Source organism: Argentina silus (assembly GCF_951799395.1).
Source record: "Argentina silus genome assembly, chromosome: 5".
NCBI classification, from domain to species: domain Eukaryota; kingdom Metazoa; phylum Chordata; class Actinopteri; order Argentiniformes; family Argentinidae; genus Argentina; species Argentina silus.
In genome coordinates this window covers 21,066,830-21,089,855 of record NC_139659.1, presented here as the reverse complement: position 1 = coordinate 21,089,855, position 23,026 = coordinate 21,066,830, and the positions used below count along the sequence as shown (strand labels likewise).

At 48.1% G+C, this 23,026-nt stretch overlaps 1 protein-coding gene across 2 annotated transcripts in view; it reads right to left on the bottom strand.

The window, feature by feature from the left end:
- pam (peptidylglycine alpha-amidating monooxygenase) overlaps positions 1-23,026 on the bottom strand; it is a 62,551-nt gene that overhangs the window by 3,731 nt on the left and 35,794 nt on the right. Inside the window, exons 14-26 of one of the 2 annotated variants that reach the window (XM_083669880.1) lie at positions 22,560-22,622; positions 15,710-16,057; positions 11,314-11,443; positions 8,790-8,906; positions 8,220-8,292; positions 7,746-7,956; positions 6,910-7,113; positions 5,960-6,078; positions 3,953-4,049; positions 2,377-2,430; positions 1,248-1,420; positions 979-1,111; positions 606-665 (exon numbers count right to left, since the gene is read on the bottom strand). In XM_083669880.1, coding sequence (XP_083526006.1) covers positions 606-665; positions 979-1,111; positions 1,248-1,420; positions 2,377-2,430; positions 3,953-4,049; positions 5,960-6,078; positions 6,910-7,113; positions 7,746-7,956; positions 8,220-8,292; positions 8,790-8,906; positions 11,314-11,443; positions 15,710-16,057; positions 22,560-22,622 — 1,782 coding nt within the window. The remainder of the gene's footprint in view (positions 1-605; positions 666-978; positions 1,112-1,247; positions 1,421-2,376; positions 2,431-3,952; positions 4,050-5,959; positions 6,079-6,909; positions 7,114-7,745; positions 7,957-8,219; positions 8,293-8,789; positions 8,907-11,313; positions 11,444-15,709; positions 16,058-22,559; positions 22,623-23,026) is intronic. The other variant, XM_083669879.1, reaches the window with a different exon arrangement.

The following is a 23,026-nucleotide window of genomic DNA, read 5'->3' as shown; positions in this document are numbered from 1 at the left end:
ACCCAATGCCGGTAGTCGCCGGTGATGTGTACAGAGTGGACACGCTCAAGTGTCTCAACTTCCCAACAACCCGTCAATGATTAACATGAAGCAAAGCGAGCAGGCCTTCTCGTTCCACCCATAGACAGCCTATTCCAGCCTTGGATCCACACCACACAGAGGTCCGTAAACCCTGCAGGTCATACACCCTAGAGAAATCTACTGGATGGTATTCACCACCCCCTCCCCTGTCCCCTCACACCCCTCACAGCATGCCCAGTCAGTCCCTGTGCTCGGTCACTGTGGCCTGGTGACAGCCTGATAAGCTGACCTTTGGGAGGCTATCGCCTGGGGTCTGGGATCAGCCTGGGGGGCAGCTGGCCAGGTCTGGGATTAGCCTGGGGGGCAGCTGGCCAGGTCTGGGATCAGCCTGGGGGGCAGCTGGCTATAGTCAGGCATCAGGCTCTCTAATCGATGTTGGTACCAGGCTCCACACACCACTGTTCCTGCCTGCTGACTGGCTGACTGACTGACATGGTGTGTTTCTGTATTGTATCTGTACACAGCATGGCCATGGAATGGATTATATATCACATGATGGAATATGCAAAGACACACATACACACCTCTAAGCTTTCCCAAGATTCCTCCAGAAGAATTGGGTTCCAGTTTCACCTCACAGCCGTCTGAAATCAGAAAGAAGAGTTCAGACACACCAGCTGAGGAACACTCTGGAAGCAACAACCCCGAAGGACAGCATTCATGAGTTGAACACAGTCATTCCACATGTTTGACACCAATTGGATATCTGCTGTGTTTCTACTGAGCAGCCATGTTGTGACATGTTAGGGTTTGAATTGTTGCATCGACCCCCCTCTGCTCAAGATAGCGGGCAAGTTGCTCTCCTCATCATCTCACGTCTACTGTGCGGCCATGTTGTGCCACATAGCGGCCATGTTGTGCCACATAGCGGCCATGTTGGCTCAGCCCCCGCCGTACCTCCGTACATCCTGGTCTTCCTCCAGCGGATGAACACGCCTACAGCGATGACCACGACCAATGGGATGAGGAGTAGGGTGGTGATGACGCCGGCGGACACGCCCTGAGAGCTCTGTTTCGCTGCAGCCTTTTCCTGAGTGACAAGAACAACCAGAAACAGTCAGTTGTCAGTTGACAGTCAGCCACATTCCACCCAGGCAGGCAGCAGCAACTGAAAGCGCTGTCGTTGTGTACTCAGGTATTCTCAACGGAGAAGAACCTTCACAGACCTTCTCTTTCTCGTCCACCTGTTGGTGGGCCTGGAGTGGCTGGGGGGCCTGGGGGTGGGGGGGTTTCTGGGGGGCTTCGGGGGGCTTCTGTGGGTTGGCTAGACTGGCTACGGACATCTGCACGGACACCTTGTGGAGGGGCTTCAGGTTGGATTGGATGAACGTCTCTGTTTCTGAGAGGGGAGAAGTGAGGAGGGGAGGGGAGAGGAGAGGAGAGGGTGAGTATTAACACATGTACAACAACATAGTAGCTTATTAGCATAGTGTAATTTGTTATACAACTAATGTGGGTGGCTTGACAGCAAGTTAATTTAATGTGAGAAATTCATTTAATGTGAGAAATATGTGTCATACCCGTGTATCAGCCTACTTCATAACAAGGAATGACTTATCTGAGAAACATAACATGTTTTGTATTTGTTCGAGCTGAAACTTCAATTAAAAGGACTTCGGACAAATACTCAATGTACTTAATCCAACTACAGCGCTTGAGGAAATAAACTCTTGACTTGCCAGCCACCAGAGACGTTAATAGCCTATATATCAAAGTATTAGACCCTCGAGTTACACACAGTCTAGATACTCTGCACATTCTGCTTGTATGTCTTCTAAAGGAACTAGCCTCACTTTTGAGCGAAGGGGAGGCTGGTGGAGGCAGAAATACGAGGACAGGCTCATTGTAATGGATTAAATGGAACGATGAATGGTATCAAACCCGTGTAGAAACCAATCTGAGAGGAAAAGAACCCAAGTCTGAGGGACTGTCAGACCTCTCTACCACAATGTAGAGACAATGGTCTATTAATTTAAACCATGCCAACGACTACAATGGAGCAAATATCAGCTCACTTACACTGTGAAACATGACAAGTCAATGAAATACCCCTTGAGCTCAAGTGAAGTTTGTCAATGAGACAAAGCCACTTTCAAAGGAAATCTATGAATGAGGTAAATCTCTGAATGAGGTCTAATGACAAGTGAAACGTGGCCTGGTAGGGGCTATGGCCACAGTACTGCACCGCTGCTGGTGGCTGAGCACTGAACCCAGCAGAAAGGACAGACAGACCACAACACAATCAGCGTTCACACAGAAAAGTCGATCGAATCCAAGGTGAAAAGTACAAGTTACCTTCTATTTCTTGCACTTCGATTCCACCTTTTTTCACGGAGCGATGTTCAGCCTCTGAAAACAGGTGAAAAAAATGTCAAGAGCAGCCATGACTCAGTCTGCTTCGGTCTCTGGATGGAGTCTGGAGGCTGGATGAGTCATCATTCAGTGGCATACATATCCAAGCCGAGATAATTAAGTCTAGACAGATTATACTATTAAAATTGTGCTTTATCTTCTTTGTAGTGAATTTAGTAGTTTCATTATGATGATTGAAAGTAAGTCTTATAAATCATCTTTTTGGATCGCTGCTGTCTAAAAGTATCCACTGTATATGAATACTGATACTCTGCCACCACGACCAGGGACAGACAGTTTAACAAACCCAGCTTCTCTCCTGCACCTAAAGCAATACCTTTCCAACCATAAATGTACCAAAAAGAACCAAGAAAACCATAAATGTACCAATAGAACCATGAATGAACCAATAAGAACTAACAGAACCATGAATGGACCAATAAGAACTAACAGAACCATGAATGAACCAATAGAACCATGAATGAACCAATAAGAACTAACAGAACCATGAATGAACCAACAGAACCATGAATGAACCAATAGGAAAGTATTCCATTCCATTGCACCTAGAGTGCATTGAGGCGGTCCAGAGGTGTCGACAACAGAATGTGAATGTGTTCATGTTGAACTCAACAGGATGACTCATGTCTACGGATGAGAAACCTCATTCACAGTTCAATCGAGTTCAGTTTCACTCAAAAACACTTCAGTATATATCCCTTTGCAAATTGTTGGCCTTGTTACTGCTTGTTACTTTACGCACACACGCGTACCCACACACAAGATTGATTACAACTTCAAGGCGGTGATTATTATGGAAGCAAATGACAGCAAATGTATCATTAAAGGGGTTTTATGTCATGACAACGTTTTGGAGTGACGCTCTTCATTGCCTCTACCGTAGGGGAGAGGCTGGAGGAGGTTGAAATCGGAGGACGGGCTCACTGTAGTGCATGGAATAGAATGACAATGATATCAAAAATGTGTGTTTGATACCATTCCTCATTCCATTCCATGCATTACAATGAGCCCGTCCTCCGATTTCTACCTCCACCAGCCTCTCCTGGTTAGAATGCAGCGTGTTTGTCTGTGTTGGAATGGTGTTCCACAGAGCGGAATGTTAGAAGGACATCAGTCCAGACACGCTATCCACTTATAACACACTTAGGCCGTTGTGGCCTAAAACAACGGTTTCATGTTGGTGTTTTTCTCCCGATAAGATATTTCCTGATTCAGCCTATGCTGTAAACATCTTCAGCACCATAAAGGTCATGTTTCTGAGTGTTAGAGCAGTCGCACACATTTCAAAAAACAATTCACGACAATTTGGTTTATCAATTGATGCCCACAATCCCTCAAGCCCACCGACGTTGCGGCCTCCTTTAATAAAACTCCCTCTATCAGTTAATTTTATAGTTCAAAGGTTTGTCTAATTAGGCTTGCTTTGGTAGGCACTGTTAATTAGGGTAATCTGGAATTGAAATGTTTGAAGTAGTGTGAGGTCGAAGTTGTGACTTACTTTCCGAGGAGAACTTTATCACTGCGTCTGTGGCGGCGTCTCCTACGAACACGGTTCCGTCTCCGCTGACCTGGATGTCGTGGGGCATCTTAAACTCCTGGGAGCCCAGATAAAAACACAGAACCACCTCATCACCAACCATGTGACCTGGGCTGGGCAGTGAGGGCATTGAAATACCCAAACAACTCGTTTTCTTCCTTTCTCCAGCGCTGTGACTGCCGACGCCACTTGTTCTTATCGAAGGTTTTCCTTACGATGACTGACGTATCGTTGATTCGCTTACTTTAGACAAACGTACTTATTGTCAGTCACTTTGGAAAAACGAGTCTGCTAAATGACTTCAATATTATGTGGTGTAACTAACCAACCAACCTACCAACCAACCAACATCCTGACATTTGCTTGACTATACAAGTGTATAGGACTCATCCTCATAATTGTAAATTGGGGGTTGAAAGTCATAAAAGCCTAAACAAAATTCATCATTACTTAGTTATCGTGACTCAAGTCACACTGGTATATGAACTGATAGAGTGCCAATCAAAGGAAAGCATCCTGACTCAGCAGATACACAGAGATACCTCCATCACTCCTCTTGATAGTAACTTGGCTCTCTACTCAGCTTGGCAGTTGGCACACACAGAGAGAGAGAGAGAGAGAGAGAGAGAGAGAGAGAGAGAGAGAGAGAGAGAGAGAGAGAGAGGCTGACCAACAGTGATAGAGACAGATCTGTTATTTATAACCTTGCTGTTTTGATGAAATTCCCTGCTAGCCATCTGATTAGCTCAGAGTCACTACATCAGGCGGTCATGCATCAAGCGAGAGAGAGAGAGAGAGAGAGAGAGAGAGAGAGAGAGAGAGAGAGAGAGGGAGCGAAACCAATCAGTTAGAGTGGATCTTGCAGTCATGGAAGGAGCCGTGAAGATCCATCTCACTATCAGAGAACTCACTTCCTGTGTGTGTATGTTGCTGTTCCAGCCCGCCCCTAACATGCCTCGTCCAGCCATAACTAATCAACCTTTCAATCGATCAAGTCCTCGATACAGCTTGTAGGACCAATCCTGTCCTCCGAGATACACCTGGCTGTGGTGAGTCCGTTAGGTCCTGCTCGACTGGAACGGCAGGAGTAGGAAAACACTTGCTGGTGTACCACACATGAAGTGGCGCGTAGCCCATTATGGTATTACACACATCAAGTCCCATAGACGGGGATCAATAGCCATTTCCTTCTTAGCCGGACGTGCCGGGTGGCTCAATAAGCTGATAGGATGTGCGATAATTACAGTGTCAATTGTTCCGTGTTCACTGTGAAGTAGTCGGTAACAGAGGCAACAACAAACGAGAGGGCTGATTGGTTCTTACAGAGCTCTCTGGCGGCGGGGGCGTGACCTGAGGAGAAGAGGTTATCCGACCGCGTCTCCCCCGCAATCAACTTCATCACTGCTCACGGATCACTGGCGCCCTCAGGAGAAGTTAAGCTTTAAAGGGACACTTCACAATTTCTTTACCGATGCATAGGCATGACCTACGGGACCACGCCAGATGTCTGTGTGCCGTATGTGAAATTGTTTTGGATTGTTTAGGAAATGTTTTAAGAGAAATGGTCCTGAGGAAATTACCCTCTATGATGTAAAATAAATAAACTTCAGAAGTTTCCAGCCAGGGAAGCTGTCGTTTTAGAAAATCAGATTTCTTCTTCTTTTTTCATTTTTTTTTTACTCCCAATTGTAACATTGTTTGGGGTAATTGCCTTTTTGGAAATTGGATCTTTTCTCTTATCTTTTTGACTACAGAATGTAAACAAGTATCTAACAGTGTGTGTGTCTGTATGTGTGTGTGTGTGCGTGCGTGCGTGCGTGCCTGCATGTATCTGTGTGCGTGCGTGCCTGTATGTATCTGTGTGTATCTGTGTGTGTGTGTGTGTGTGTGCGTGTCTGTATGTATCTGTGTGTGTGCGTGCGTGCGTGCGTGCCTGTATATATCTGTGTGTGTGTGTGTGTGTCATACCCGTGTGTCAGGGCTGAAGGAATCCAGGATCTCCTTGGTTGAATAATTGATCACAAATCCACTGAGAGGAGCCGAACGACCATATGGAGACTCCCCGTTCACCGCGTAGATCAGACCACCTGGATACACACACACACACACACACACACACACACACACACACACACACACACACACACACACACACACACAGCATGAATATTGATTGTTCCCTCTGTAGCTGTTTCAACCCAGGAGACAATAGTGAACATGAAAGTCTTCATCACAAAAGCTTTTATTTCAAAGAACTCAATGCAATTAGCTACCTCAATGAATCCCTTATTGTATTGCATTCTGATTGAAGTGGGTTTGTCATGGAAATGGAAGGGTGTAATTTTCCTACAGTATTATGTTTGGTGGTTCATTTCCCTCAAATCAAACACACTTTATAACGTGTGATCTGAATTTAACTGCTTGTATTTTAATTATTTTTCACCTGCCGTGCATCAGAGGCATGAAACATTCATAACGTCGCAGAGAGAAAAAGCCTAAAAAGATTGCCTATTCTTCCTAGAACAGTTTTATACTTCTGTGTGAATGCCCTGTAATGTTCCACCTTCCTGAATAAATAGAAGATTACTTTATTATGCATTTGTCTCGTAGAGGGAAGAGAAAATTGCTATTTTAGCATATACTGTACATCAGGGGAGGCTGGTGGAGGTAGAAATCAGAGGTCGGGCTCATTGTAATGCATGGAATGGAATGAGGAAACCGTTCCTCATTCGATCCCATGTACGTGTTTGATACCATTCCAGGCATTACAATGAGCCCGACCTCTGATTTCTACCTCCACCAGCCTCCCCTTCTGGATATTCAGTTATTGATATTTCCACCCTCCTGAGGAAATGAAATTCAACTTCCCTTCAACTCATGAATACAGCATCCCTCCGGTAAGCCGACCCCAGACTCACCGTGCTTTGGCGTGTAGGAAATGGCGAACACCTCCCCTCCAAACTCCTGCTTCTTGATCTCCTTGACGAACTCCCCCGACTCGGCCACGAAGCACTGGATGCGTCCGTTCTCCCGGTCGGCCACGCAGAGTTCCCGGCGGTCCGGGAGGAACGCCAGGCTGTGGGGGATCCGGAACGGCAGCCTCCTCCTCCGGTCTGACGATCCTGAGAGAGAGGGATGGACGGAAGGGACGGAAAACGAGGGAAAAGGAATCGCTTAGTACAGGGGTGACCACACGTTTCTATGACTTCTCTAAAGGGTTCGGTTCGGAGGACAGAATAGTTACATCGTCTGCGTTTCCCATACGGTTCCACTGTCAACTTCACGTACAGCTTTTGATTCTTGGGACTTCCAAATAGATAAGACCCTGATTTTTTTCCTGATGACATGACCTTACCAGGAATAACTCTGGGCCCTCTGTAGACTATAGACCATACAGTATGTCTTCCTGAGGCCCTGCTATGGCAGCGGCTCCTCTGCAGCTGCGTCTCCTGGCTGATCTAGCCCACAAACTAGAGACTCCAGACACGTTGTGATGTATTACAGCAGGTAATAAAGAGCTCCTCTCTGCAGCCACATCAGCACTAAACACTGCCATCATATTACAGCTCAATCAATAACAATTGTAATGCACTTTGTCAAGCTGGGGACGGGATGGCCTTCGCTCAAAACAAACTGGCCATAAATCTTTTATTCTGCATTACTCTCTCTCTCTCTCCCTCTGTTTGTGTGTGTGTGTGTGTGTGTGTGTGTGAGAGAGAGTGTGTGTTTGTGTGTGTGTGTGTGTGTTCCCTACCTGCTCCCCAGTGAGAAAGGTATTTTCCCTCAGGTGAGAACTTGAGCACCCTGGCGTTGCAGTAACCGTCAGACACGTAAACATTCCCGGTCACGGGGTCGACCGCCACGTCCGTGGGCTGGCAGAAGTGTTCCTTATCGCTTCCTGGTTCAAAGGCCACGCCCAGCACCACCAGGGGCTTCTCCTGCCCCTCGCTGCCCACCTTAAACACCTGAGTGGACGAAGAGGTCAGGTCAATGTCCCATGTTCTACGATCTAGCCCAATCAGATCAGAGTAATGTTACTTTGTCCCGCCCCTCACTGACGGACAGTTACTGTGGCCAGTGCTGCTAGCTCGCACAATCAATCAAACTCATGACAACGACTTACAAGTACTGTACTCTGTAGGCACGCATGAGCACACAACCACAGTTAACATATCCCATTAAGAACAGCCTTAGAGGACCATGAGGCCGGATCAGAACCAGTCTGTACCTGGTGCAGGGCTACATCAGTCACCCAGTAGTTGTTCTCTGTATCCGTTGTGATCCCGTGGGGCAAGTAGAACCTGCAGGAAAGCGAGGGAAAGAAACACTCCTCTAATTACCTCCAATAAAGACAACAACAACACTCGCCATAATATACCAGCCAGTGTGCTGCTCCTGATATGAACACCGGGCAGGACGCAAAAAGACCTAATTACCTTCTCTACACAGCCATTAGTCTGAGTCATAACAACACGAGCCCATTATTTAACACCCTTTCCTCTGTAAAGGGTGTTCTTTAAATGGCCTTTAAAAAGCTGCGTTTACATTAACAGAGGACCGGTACGAAGAGGATCTTGGTGTGAGGCTTCATGGTCAAATTCAGTGGCGTATCAATAGAGAGTGAAGGAGAAAGAGCAGGAATTCCTGATTCATCAGGACAATTCACACCTCTGATTACCTCAGTTTGATCTCATGTGCGTCTTGGCCAGACCTCCCCTTGATGAAGACATTCATATCTCAATGGGACTCGGCAATAAATCATAAATAAATCGACAGAATGCCGGGGTGCGTGTCTTACATGTTCCTGCCCGAGGCCTTGAGGACGCTGCCGGTCCCAGGGTGCACCACCAGGATGGTGGAGTGCTGGATGGAGCCCTGGGTCCTCTGCTGGTACCGGGCCTGGTTGTCAAACGTACTGCAACAGAAAGGGCCGTTAGGGTGGTCACATCACTGTACATCACTGTGTTAGCCTGATGAACTAAAGCCTAGGCATTAGCTGCAATGGAACAAGGATTGGTGTTCGTAGTGGGTTCAAACCCCGGCGTCCAGCACTATAAGACAGTGTTAGCCTGCTGAGCTAAAGCATTAGCTGGAATAGATCATGTTAGTTACATACTACAGTAATGTCATCTTTTCTATATCTATATCTATGATATAGGAGATTATTAAAACTATATACTGCTGGCAAAGCATATATATATACAAGTCTGAGCAAACTCAGTGTTTAAATCAATGTCTTATGCTTGAATAAATTGATACTGAAGTAATATCTTTTTTCATTTGTCTGGAGGGAAAATATTGCTACTTTATCAGACCGTGTCCATCCATAACAATGCCGTAGAAACATTAGTTGCAATAGTGTGAAAGCCTTGAGCGAATCAACGGAATGCTGACTAAGTCTGGAGCTAGAACAGGTCCAGGGGAGGCAGGAATCGGACGACGGGCTCATCGTAACGCATGGAACAGAACGAGGAACGGTGTGAGAATGTGTTTGGTACCATTCCTCATTCCTTTCCGTGCATTTCAACGAGCCCGTCCCTCTGATTTCCACCTCCACCGGCCTCCCCTGAATGGGTCCCTTCGGAACAGTGTTACTGGTGCAGTGCAGACTCTGCTGTATTCCGTCTCATCTTCCTACCCCTCTCGCTTTAATCAGTTAGTGCCCTCCCTGTGAACTCTGCTATGGCAAAACACAGCCTTCTGCATAATCAACTCCCCATAGGCGGGTAAGCAGCAGAACAGATCATAAATCACGTCTCTCTGCCCGGTGGAAAGCAAAACTTACAGTCCCCCCTTCGCTCTCCTCTAGACACCACTGGGACTCTGCTGATCGTTTGTTCCCATCCCTGACCTTTGCCCTCGAGACAAAACGCACGCAACTCTGCCACAAGATCCCGACCCATTTAAAAAAGGTACAGTAAATCTGGCGGAGGCAGAAACCGGGAGGACGGGGGGGCTAATTGTGACGCATGGAAGGGGATGAGAAACGGTATCAATCGCGCGTTGGGATAGCCCCGGTCCCTCCGATTTCTACCTCCAGCAGCCTCGCCTGCGGTAAATAAGGCAGCGACTGGTAGCTTGGCTGTGTCCTGATGGACAGTACAGGGGGACACTGTTCCTCTCACTCCGAGCACACCTAATGACTCGGCTCGTTAATTCTCCTCTCTCATCCAACCCTCCGCAACTCCGCTGGCTGGTCTTCAGAAGCACCGAGGCAACGTCGGGGACAAATTAGCGTTAGCCGCTTAGCGCATGACGGCTCGCGGAATGGGTGTTATTTCATAGAGAGCGACTCCGGCTGTTAACACTGTACACTGTCCTGTAAATGATATCGGCTGTTAATCCTGCTGCTACCTGGACTGCAGAAACGATGTAGGGTACCCCTGCAGTGTGACCGTTAATTACTTCAGGGCCTGATGTAGTCGAGATGAGTCCTTGGTCAGCAGTAACCATCAGACCGGGGAGGGAAGAGGACAGAGGCCAGGGCAGAGGCATTCTATTGCATTCATTGGGTTTAAAAAACCTAAATAAAAGAATGCCCTTCATTGCTTGTGTCAATATCTACGCTATCTAGGCTCTCTATCTAGGCTCTGGCATCATTTTGATACACGAAGAAAGGCACCATCTGAATAATGAATTCCATCTGAGGAATATTCTGGCGGGGTAATAAGCCTTCGTCCTTGTGAAGTCACATCAGAGCAGCCTTGTGTATGTCTCCCCCTCTTTCATCACTTGGCCCAGTTAGCCCCACCGCTACTTATGCTAATCCAGGAACCAGGGGAAGCTGTGTGAATATGCATGGCAGATCTGACTGCCTCTCTCTGGGTCGAACCACAGGAATGAGCCCCCCTTGCTGGAGGACTGGTGCCCCAGTTAATGACTGTATCATCTCTACTGAACAAAGCACACAGTAGGAGAGAAAGAGAAAACACTAAGAAGGGCACCTTGGGCTGGCTCGTTCCCTCAGCCGTAATAACACACAGCCTCTACGTGCTTCGTTGTGCAAACAAACAGAGACTATCTGGTTTGGAGTTAATAGAGCAAGACTTGACTTGGCTGTGGGGTGTCTGGATAACACACTGCCTGGACTTGGAGGATGGATGTTGATTAATAAACAGTTTTCAATACTGTCGACAAACTGCTGTTATTTATCACCTCAGCCTGGCTAAAAGCGTTCGGGAAAAGACGCAGAGGTAATACTGAAACTTACTTCAGTCATTTGGAGAGTGGCAAACACATATGTATGATATTAATACATGCTACAGCATATGTACGTTATGTCCATATATGGTAGAGTTTCTGACAGCCAGTCTGGTACTTACTTGACCCCCCAGCGGTGGTCTCCTCTGTGGAAGATGACCAGGTTGTCCTGGGAGTCCAGGGCCAGACCTGCCACCTGACCCAGCTGGAGAGGAGACTCCGGCCAGTCCTCTACTTCCTCCAGATGGTACCCTACACACACACACACACACACACAAACACACAGTTATACACACACGCCTGTGCGCACGTACACACACACACACACAAACAAGCGCACGCACACACACGTGAGAGCCAAGAGCCTGTGGTCAGCTCTAGAATGTCACAGGGTCATCTCAGATCGGAAAATATACGACACATGGCGAACGTGATAGCTAGCATGGGGTAATGTCAACAAAGGAGACTCCTACCCGCCCAGTGACATGATCTCTTGCCCTGCATTAGCACCCACTGTTTCCTAATCTACCTAATCTGCTCATTTTGATTAGACTAATCGGTTGAGGATTGCCATGACATGTATGGGACAGCTTCCCAGATTCAGATTAACTAGGCCTGAAACTAAAAAAAAGAAAAATTATGTTCAATGGAGAACCTCCACTAAAAGTGCTTTCTAGTTCCAGGTATAGGCTTAACCTGAGTCAGGGAAAACAATATGGATATTCAGCCACTATTTTGCGTTGTTACTGTTTAAACAGCAAAATGTCAGAGATGGCGGGTAGCTGCCAGGCCTGTCCACGCCTGAGCAGACTGTGGCAGATGATGGGACTTGGAGTTCAAACAGAGGTTACCGTAGGCTAATAGACAGCTATGCAAGCACATGTATACGATACCAAATGGTGCATTAGCCTGAAATCTATTGACATTTAGCTGCTAATGTGGTCTGCTCCGCTCTCGGGGGTCTACAGGCAGCAGGGCTGTCATTACGTCAGGCCAAAAGGACAAACAGCCGAGGGGAAAAAGCTCCTGTATGGTTCTCCCCTCCCCTCCCCTCCGAAAACTATGCAACACTAAATCTATGCAGTAGGCTAGATCTCAAACCAAACAGACAAATACCAATAGGCATAACGCCATGGTTACCTCAGCAACCAGGATACGTTGTGATTGGCTAATGATGATTATGTGAGAGATCTGAGATCTGATTGGAGGGGCAGGCACAGCATGTGTTACATAAGCATGATTCACTCACTAACGTAAATGTATTTAAAACACACACAGCCTAGAACGTGCTTACTGTGTTTACTGGGCTAAACAGCAACTGTCAAGCATATGGCAACTTAGCTAAGTCAATGACCTAAAATACTTTCACTTAGGGGCTTTAAATAGCAACAATATGTAAACACATAATGAGGCCACTCTCCTGCTAAGCAAGTTTTATGGCCCTCAACCAAAAACATTTTCAATAATGGTCGGTAGCATTTGAATAAAATGAAGTGCAACAGTTAAGCTAATGAATTCAAACCATAGCATTCTGATTATGTTGCTAATAAGACAGAGTCAAGTGCACTGCCATGTAATGGAGCATGTAATCACATTAATTTACTGTATAATGAAGCATGAACATGTTCCTCACATTCACAAACAATATTCAATAAATGTCGGAGAGGAAAACAACAAGAACGTCCGTGGCTGCCAGAGAGTCTGAATGGAGCCTGCTGTAGTCCAGTGCTGTGCTGTGGTTGCCTGTGTAGTAATACTGTGGAGGAGGTGGTCCAGTCAAATCAGATCATTTGATAAAACACAACCATTCCATCAAGGTATTGATGGACCACTTTCACCCATAACTGTCACGGTTTAATCACTGGAAAGAAGGTCAATGCAATATGTTGGATCAAGCTGATAAATGCAGAATGCATTAGCTCTTAAGTCGCATTTGGGGCAAGTTTTTGCTTCAAATGAACAGCCACAAGGTGGTAAGTTGATTTAGATAAAACTAGCCTATTCATGACAAGCTGTGAATGATCATGTAAAATGCGTATGTAGCCCATGAAGAGGTCGTTTTGCTCAAATAATCGCATATTTATATAACCTACAGATATTTGTAATGTAGGGTTAGGGTTAACCCTAATTTCCTGATACTCTTTCCCAGAAAAAAAAAACACACCTAGTAAAATACCCCACAACTTTATTGGTACACTGTACACTAAGGCCCCAGCCACACTCGTCCATCAGAAAACTGAGAAAAACATATACGTATGAAATCAGTATCCGATTTGATCCGTGGAATTCGGGCGTTTGAAACAACCGAGCAACTGAACAACGCAACCTTGTTTCTAACTGGCTAAACAGAGAGGGAAAAGTTCAACTGTAGAGGTCTGTAAAAAAAAAAAAAAAAGAAAAAAAAAAAACTGACTAAAGTTATTAAAACGGGCAGGGACAGACCCTTGTCATCTCCGTTGTCCGTCAACGGATGACTCCCATAGATCCCACTGGCTTCATTAATATAATAATAATAATAATAATAAATATTCATTAATATAAACAACAGAATAGTGTAGCTAGGTCTCAAGCACTCCGTCCCTAGGCTAGCTCCATCTGGCTGGCTTCCCTCAGCGTTAGCTAACTCTGCAGTGGGGCACCAGAGCCCACAGCCTTCCCTAGTGGTAGCTAACACAGAGCCTTCCCTAGTGGTAGCTAACACAGAGCCCAGAGCCTTCCCTAGTGGTAGCTAACACAGAGCCTTCCCTAGTGGTAGCTAACACAGAGCCCAGAGGCCCAGCCTTCCCCTAGTGGTAGCTAACACAGAGCCCAGAGCCATCCCTAATGGTAGCTAACACAGAGCCCACAGCCTTCCCTAATGGTAGCTAACACAGAGCCCAGAGGCCCAGCCTTCCCCTAGTGGTAGCTAACACAGAGCCCAGAGCCTTCCCTAGTGGTAGCTAACACAGAGCCCACAGCCTTCCCTAATGGTAGCTAACACAGAGCCCAGAGGCTCAGCCTTCCCTAATGGTAGCTAACATAGAGCCCAGAGGCCCAGCCTTCCCTAGTGGTAGCTAACACAGAGCCCAGAGCCTTGCCTAGTGGCAGCTAACACAGAGCCCAGAGGCTCAGCCTTCCCTGAGAGAAACGACGCTGAAAGCCTCCTTATGAATTATTCACAGGGAGATGAGAGGAAGAGCCATAATGAACCCTGGCTGAGGAAAATAACATGTTTGTCTGCCAAACAGAGAATAGGGGGTATTTCAATGGAATTAGAATTCATACAATGGACATTGGGACAAATCAACAGAATAGAATCCATGAATTCTATTTCTACGCTAGCACCGGCAGCCATGTTTGGTTTGCCAGCAGGCAAATTGCCATGGTCAGGAGGGAGAGGGGGGGTATCCCTTCTATGAATCCTAATTCTATGCTCTCAACACAGGCCTGCCAGAACAGGAGCAGATGCATGAAATCACATTCATTTACACCTGTCTGGTGGTAATTGGATTTCCAAACCCGATTGATACAAGCAGGGAACGTCGCGGGAACGTCCGGGAGCGTGGAGCTGATGGGATGTATCTCCGATGTCATGTGAGATTTGACACGGAACCGGGAATTGAGCGAATCACAGCCACAAGCGGGCGGGAGATTGAGTGGCAGGCAGCCGGTGACAACAAAAGACCCAAAAGGCGACTAAATTGGTATCGAGCAGCCTGCTCAAGCGAAGCATCTGACTGGTTCTTTCTGTCGGGTGACACGCCGAGCAGCAGATGTCAGTCGGCTTTGTTTCAGCCTCTCAGGGAGGGATTTGAGAAACAAAGGCAAAAACACTGAATACACAGGAAACTCCTGAGCTAGTCTCCTCATTCAGGCTCCCTTTTGAACGGCCTTGGGGGAACAGAGTCTAAATTGGGCACGTTTACGCATCAGCGGTCTCTAAACGCTGGCTGCATTCAGACTTGGCTGCAGTACATCTCCCACACTCTCAACCGCTTAGTGAAGAAAATCTCTCTCTAAATCACTACACGACCGACAGGGTTTGAACCTGGGTCTCCTGCAATCCACAAGACTGTTAGCCCGCAGAGCTGAAGCCAGTTTATTAGCTTGTGGAGCTTATGCTCGGGCGTTCGGGTCTTTGGTAAGGTTACGTGTTTGATACCGTTCCTCATTCCATTCCTTGCATTACCATGTTAGCCCGTCCTCTGATTTCTACCTCCACCAGCCTCCCCCCCCTGCAACCCAGTGTCCCTTTAGCCACTAAGTGAAGATAATACACGTATCATTGGATTAGCGCTGTATCAGATAATGAGATAGACCTCTCCCTGGTCCAGCTACTCCAGCAGTCTCATCAGCATGTTGTTCACGGACCCCGGCTGCCCAGCCTGACCCTCAAAGCGCCTGATTAATGAGAGCAATGAGATGGGCAGCATGGTGCTTTAAAATCAACACATCACAATAAGGCAGCAGCATACATCAAAGAACCCCAGAGAACATGACTAGAAAATCAGAAAAAGATCAACCCCCGGACAAACCCACCTTGGTTGAGAGCCCCCGCCTGGACAGCGTCTGCGGCCGGCGCCCCCTGCTGGCTCCCAGGAGGCCTGGGTCTGGCTGTAGGGGGCGCTAGCTGGTGGAACTTGTGCACCCTGTCCCTCACCAGTACCGCGGTATCGGGCCTGTCCTCTAGGGCGAGGCCCAGACCCAGACCTAGCCTAGAGCCGGGCCAGACAAGTCCGTTCTTTTGCATTATGCTATCAATCTGAGCCACCAGCTGGGTTTGGGCCCGGTCGGCCTGAGTCTGGGCCTCGCTGGGGTTGTACTTATGAACGTGGACAACATCCTCGCTCTCACCTAGCAGCTTGGACAACAGGGAATAGAAGTCACCTGCACACACAGGACAGGATAGGGATAGACAGAGGAAAAGGAACAAGGGCATAAAGGAGGTATACAAAGAAAAGAGAAAAGGGGAGGAAGAAGGGGAGGAAAGACAAAAGGGAAAAGATGGGTTGTGTGAGTACAGTTGCAGAGAGGGAAGGGGGGGGGGGGGGGGGTAAACAGGTAGGAGGGGGAGAGTTAAACAGTGCAGGCATTCGTGAGGGAGGGGGTGATGCTAGAGGAAGGGAAAGGTGTTAGCTGGAAACACAGTGAGAAGGAGAGGAAACGGAGGAGAGCGAGCGGTGTGACAAAAGTCATGCGGTTGGTCGTTCGTCCGTGACGGGGAGAGTTGGGTAAAACCCACAATGCCGAACGCACAGTATCCAGCATTTTCAGATATTCACCTCCAAAAAAAAAAAAAAAAAAAAAAAAACTACGGAGCCAGCTACCATCACAATTAAGAATTCCATTATTCTGACATATCCTCTGAGGTTGGCCTACGTTAAAGTGAAATCTGGGTTAGATATAAATGATTCACGGAGAGACGGAAGCCAACAGGTTTCAGACGAGCGTTATTCTGATTCTGGAACAGGGCGGCGAGGTCAGCCGTGGCGACATCAGCCGCCGCGGTGCAAAGTGACAAGAGTCAGGCCAACTGGTTGTAATTCAGAGGAGCGTGGGGCATTGTGGGTAGCGCTACATCTGCAGGAGCGCGTAATCAATCTCTCTCTGTGTGAAAAGGTCAGATATGAAGGCAACAACAGCGCTCGCATCACTTCCTGTTAAGACAACGGGACAGCGATCATAACTGCAGTGTAAACACGCACACAGGCATGCGCGCGCGCACACACACACAGCAGAGCAACAGACCGCAGTGCACAGACACATGGCAGAGCAACAGACCGCAGCGCAAACACACACACACACACGGCAGAGCAACAGACCGCAGCGCAAACACACACACACACACGGCAGAGCAACAGACCGCAATGCAAACACACGGCAGAGCAACAGACCGCAGTGAGCACGCATGCACACACGCGCACACACACACGGCAGAGTAACAGACTGTGTGCACGCACACACACACCCACACACGCGTGCGCACACAGCAGAGCAACAGACTTCATTTCAAAGAGCAGGCTTCCACCCGTTTCAATAGATTAGTCCTGCGCTGATTAAAGCTGCGACATCAAAAGAACACCAACTCCTGCCTGTTCTCATTCATCTCCTGTGTTTAGAAGAGCCTCGTTCAAACGCACAGCCCAGTCATAATCTCTGACAAACACCTCTTCTAGTGTCGTCGTCGCCCCCCCCCCCCCAACACACACACACACACACACGGTGATATATGAGCGGTAACGGTTCCTTATTTATTGAACCCATCCATCAGAGGCGGGGCCAACAAACACACAGAGACACCGCTGTGGCCCTGACTGACAGCCTCTGGATTTGTGTTCTAATAACAGCAAAGGTAAATATAGCCTCTCATTCATCACCCTGTCCCCCCTCCAGCCTGCTGGAGAGGCCCCCGCTAACACACTCTGCTTCTCACTGGGGGGTTGGGGGTGAAATTAGAGACGGGAGAGAGAGGGAGGGAAGCAGGGAGGTAGGGAAAATGAGTGAGAGAGAGAGAGAGAGAGAAAGAGCGAGTGTGACCGATATGGATGAGAAAGAGAGAGGTAATGGGTGTGAAGAGAGGGAGACAAATATGGATGGGGTGAAATTAGAGAGAGAGAGAGAGAGAGAGAGAGAGAGAGAGAGAGAGAGAGAGAGAAAGAAAGAGAGAGAGAGAAAATGAGTGGGAGAGATTCTCACTGCCAGATGTATTCCCGGTGGGAGAAACAGAGGAAATGACACCCTCATTAAGCAGCCTTGATGAGAGCCGGGGTAGAGGAGGAGGGGAGACTGAGGTGGAGAGAAGATGAGGGAGGGGAGGCGGGGGAGGGGAGGGTGTTAGAAGATACTGTATCCTTTGGCTTCATCATACCGTGTCTGATAGCAGGCCTTTGTTGTCGTGCCGCTGTTGATGTTGATGTTGTTGTTGTTAGTCAGACATTTATAATTCAGCTCTGGGATGTCAGTTAAAACAGACTTAGACAACGAAGACGGGGAGGAGAGAAAGAGTGTCTTCTGCGTGTCTTAAGACAAAGCTAGCATCAAACAGCATGAGGGGCACTAGATTAAGCTGCTGCACTCCCCCTTTAGTATGGAGTGTGTGGGCCTGGATGGATCCATCAGACCAGGAGAAGCGTGAGAGAGAAAAATCACACACACACACACACACACACACAATGAGGAGGCTACATCACCACTGCGAGGAAGGGGAGGAGGCGGCCCGGGCAGGTGATTGACAGCCTCTCCCATAGATGAAGCTGTCGCCCTCACTGGCTGTCCTGGGTTCTCATTCCGGGAACCATGGCAACAGAGTTAACCCATTTGTCAAGGAGGGAAACAGGCGAGCGGAAGGCAGAGTGTTTACCCAAAAGTCTGTGTGGGAAGACGCAGCAGGTTACCGGCGTTATTCCCCGTCTGCAGGACAAGTCGGATCGGCAAGGTCAGGCCACGCTCGCAGAAATACAAGTCTCCACTTTGTCACCAACTCAAATATAGATGAGCTGAGTTCTCACCGACTGGTGGAGTCAAGTCTAGAAGCAAAGGCTCTGACAAGGTCTAGTCTAGAAACTACAAATCGAGTTTTCTAAGTTTGCTTTATTTCAGACATCTCTGTCCGAAATGTAAAAACACTCAAACTAGATAAATGACTACTATTTCACTACTGAGTACTATTTCACCTTATCATTCATTTCACCTTACCCCCCCCCCCCGTATATCACTGACCGTGCGGCAGTCCACTAGATTAGGCTAGAGATTGTGGTAGGGATCTCCCCAGAGCTGGGGAGCTCTAGTCTATTTACCCACACTGTTCAAACACCATCCAGGACTGGAGAAACAGCTTCTCCCTTCCTACAGAGCAGACAGAGAGGTTGTCACTGCTGGAGCTGTAGTCATTGACTCTCTGGACATCAATCTCGATACAGTTTACAGGGAAGTGAATAGGACTCTTGTGTACCCACAAGGTCACATGGTGTAGTGTGTATCCATCCATAGCAGAGGAGGCTGGTGGAGGTAGAAATCGGAGGACGGGCTCATTGTAACACACACGTGTTTGATACCATTCCTCATTTCGTCCGTGCATTACAATGAGCCCGTCCTCCGATTTCTACCTCCACCAGCCTCCCCTGATCCGTACGTTCCAGTTAGAATAAATTACTCATATTGTAAATTCCTCACTTTTGTTTGAGCGTGTAAACAATTAGCAGCGCACAGGGATGTGAGAGGGAAGGAGTTGTTGATGTTGGGGAAAGTACCAAGAAAACTACAAACCGACAATTTCCATGTGTACTGTTTTCCCTCAGGACTCTGCGACGAACAACATTTCTAGAAAATGACGGAGAAAAAAAATAAAATAAAGGGGGAAAAAAAAATGAAAGAACTACCTAAACGACTAAGACATCTGTCGTGTGTGCTGAAGGACCCCTGTTGCCCCCTTGGTTTTTGAGCGCCTAATCTGTCCAAGATGTGTTGGCTATGCTAGCTGGCTATGCTAGCTGGCTACAGTAGCTGTACATTCCTGTCCCAGTATTCACCAAGAGGAATGCGGCAGTTAACAGTAATAGCTTTGGCAAAACTCTCTCTGTCCGGGAAAGCGTGACCTTGTGTACAGCATGATGTCATCTCTGTGTTTGTGTGTGTGTGTGTGTTCATGGGCAGGAAATGATGCGTTGGTGCTCCAGGAAGAGGAGCCCCCCCCCCTCCCTCCCATCAGTGTTATTGTTAATAGCATCTCCCAGAGCGGCCTGGTGCAATCTGCTGTCTTAAACCGTCTACAAGCTGGCGTGTGGCCACCCCAGCCCGCCACCCGCCCCTACCCCCACCCCCCCCCCCCCCCCACACCACCAGGCTCAGTATTCTCGTCAGTCACATCTCATTGAATAAGAGCATCAGCTAACACACACAGGGACCGGTGTTAAAGCCCAGACATGAGCTACCTAACGATAATGGCTCAGCCTAGCAGTCATCCGTGCAGCGTGGCAGAGATACAGTAGCCCTGCTCAGCTCTCTTAGCCCCGTGATAGATACCCTTAATGCGGACCGCGTGACGACGCTGATTACTCACAGCCGATTGGACGGCTCCGCGCGCCGTGCGTCTTCGTCGGAAATCGCCGTAGCGCATCGATATCCAGATATCGTGGGGGGGGGGGGCGTAGCGGCGCGGCGCGCTAATGCGCCCGCCGCGTAACGGTCGAGGTTCCTGGTTCGATTCCGACCCTCGACCTATCTTGTATGTCATCCCTCCTCTCTCTCTCTCCCATCCTTCCTGTCAAGCTCTACTGTCTCTATGTTTTTAGGGCATTTCTGCTTTATTGGGATATTCATAAAACAAAAATATCCAGATATCGATCGTGATGACATAACATAAATCGTTCCGTCATCTTTCCAACCTCTCCACAGACTTTACCAGGCCAGCACGATCTGCCCAGAGAGTACAGACTCCTCTCCTCCTCCTCTCCTCCTTGTCTGACTCCCCACATATTCTCTCCTATAGTTTAACCTAAGCACATTGGAATTCACAGTCTAGTCTGTGTCTGTGTCTGTCTGTGTTCACTGCGCTAGTCTATAAAAGCCTCAATGTTAACAGAAATATCTGGCAGCAGGGGAGGCTGGCGGAGGTCGAAATCGGAGGACAAGCTCATTGCGAAGGGGATATCAAAACGCCGTGTTTGATGCCGTTCCTCATTCTGGTCCATGCATCACAATGAGCCCCAATGTCTACGTCCACCAGCCTCCCCCTGGTTGGCAGTGTCCCAGGAAGGGATGGGGAGTGAGGGGGAGAGAGAGAGAGAGAGAGTGTGTGTGTGTGAGAGAGAGAGAGAGAGAGAGGCCTGGGACTGGGTCAAGGAAGGACATGCTCCATGGCTGGGTCTCAACAGTCTAGTCTAGCTTCCTTTTCCTTCTCTGAAGGAAGGAGGTGGTCACTGAGGGCTATTGAGATGCAGCCGCTAATATATGTCTCTACTTCTGCCTGCTTGGTCGTCTGGTTCTGCTGAGTCGTGCATATGCAGCATGCGTTGTGTTCTCCACACACACACACACGCGCGCGCACACACACACCTGTGATATCACACACACACACACAAACACCCCACTGCGATGAGACCCAGCAGGTGTTTCTTAGGATTAAAAGCCCAGCACCCAGAGACGGACTCACGCTAACATATTCATATTCAAATAGAATACAGAGAGGGGTGTCGGAACTTCAAAGCAAATCGAATCACCCTCTCCTCCTCCTCCTCCTGCCTGCCCACCCGCCCACCCTTCTCTCTCTCTCTCTCCCTCCACCCCCGCCCCCATTCATCTAATCTACCAAACAGGATATGACACGCATCTCCCTCATTATTCCTTCTTTTCCTTTCTTCTCTTCCTCTCTTCCTCTTCCTCTCTCCTCTCTCCATGCACGGAACCCAAACCGCCCAATCAGAGGGTTTCATTTGGTACAGCATCGCCACCACCCCCGTCGCCGCTTGGCTGAATAGCGGCTTTCACCGAGTCGTGCTCGTGACGTGGTGTTGCCGTTAGAAACGCCGGCGATAAGAACAATGGAATCAAAGGGAGCGCTTCGCCTCCGAGCGACCAACCACTACTAACGGCCAGGAGCAAGGTGTGAGATTTGCTCAGCAACCTGGAGCGTTGCTGAGCAAATCCCTGTGTCTGTGTGCCTGTCTGTGAGTGTGTCAGTCTGTCTGTGTATGTCTGTCTTTCTGTGTGTATGTGTCTGTCTTTCTGTGTGTATGTGTCTGTCAGTGTCTGTGTCTGTCTGTCAGTGTGTATGTGTCTGTCAGTGTGTATGTGTCTGTCAGTGTGTATGTGTCTGTCAGTGTGTATGTGTCTGTCAGTGTGTATGTGTCTGTCAGTGTGTATGTGTCTGTTAGTGTGTGTGTGTCACCTCCCTACCTCTCATACCTCCAGTCCTACCACAGACAGAGGGAACAGGATAAAAGAGTGATTCACTTCATATCTCATTCCGCTGCGCTGCAGTGATAACACCCTGAAACCTGATTCTCCAGAATATCTGACAGGCTTACCGCTGTCTGCTGCATCACCCGGCATAATCTTTCCCCCTTCTTTTTCCTACCTGTTTCCTTTCCTTTCCTACCGTTTCAGCGCCATAACATTCCTTCATGCCTCTCCAGAAGGGTCATAAGAACCACAGCATGTAGTAGAATCCATTATCTGTTATAGTATGAAATATATCAGATGAAAACCGGACGGTGCAAAACACCTGCATTGCATCCAACTCTTCCGAGTATTTTTGCCATTTCATCCTCTCTGAGCTAACACTAGGGGAGGTCATGTCAACACTGCCTAATGAGGACGCAGTACGGCGTGTGTGTGTGTGTGTGTGTGTGTGTGTGTGTGTGTGTGTGTGTGTGTGTCCATGCCAACTCACCCTGGTCCATCACCTCTTCCTCAGCCCTCTTTGGTTCCAGCAGTGTCGTGTCATCTTGATGATCTTGGGGAGAGAAGCAAGGTTGAGTCAGAATGTCTGTCTCTGTTTCTGAAGCCCCGCTGAACCGGCAGAGGCACCTTCAACAAGCACAGCGTCTGTGACATTCTAGCTGAAAGGACAGAGTGTCAGAAACCCTAAAGGTGCAGCCTGACTGAACACACGAAACCAAGATGATATCTCACTCCGCGGACAGCCTGCTGCTGGGATACATTTTGGGCTCCGAAGACATTTGAGGTATGCTTGTTTAAGCTTGGAGTTTGCACCTTTGGGACTATTCCATTTCTTCCAAACCAAACTAAATGAAGCACAGCTCAATACTATTTGACAGCTGATATATATAACAGAGTAGATGGGAACTGTAGTTGTCAACCTGTAGTTTGGTACCTGTAGTGTGGTACCTGTAGTTT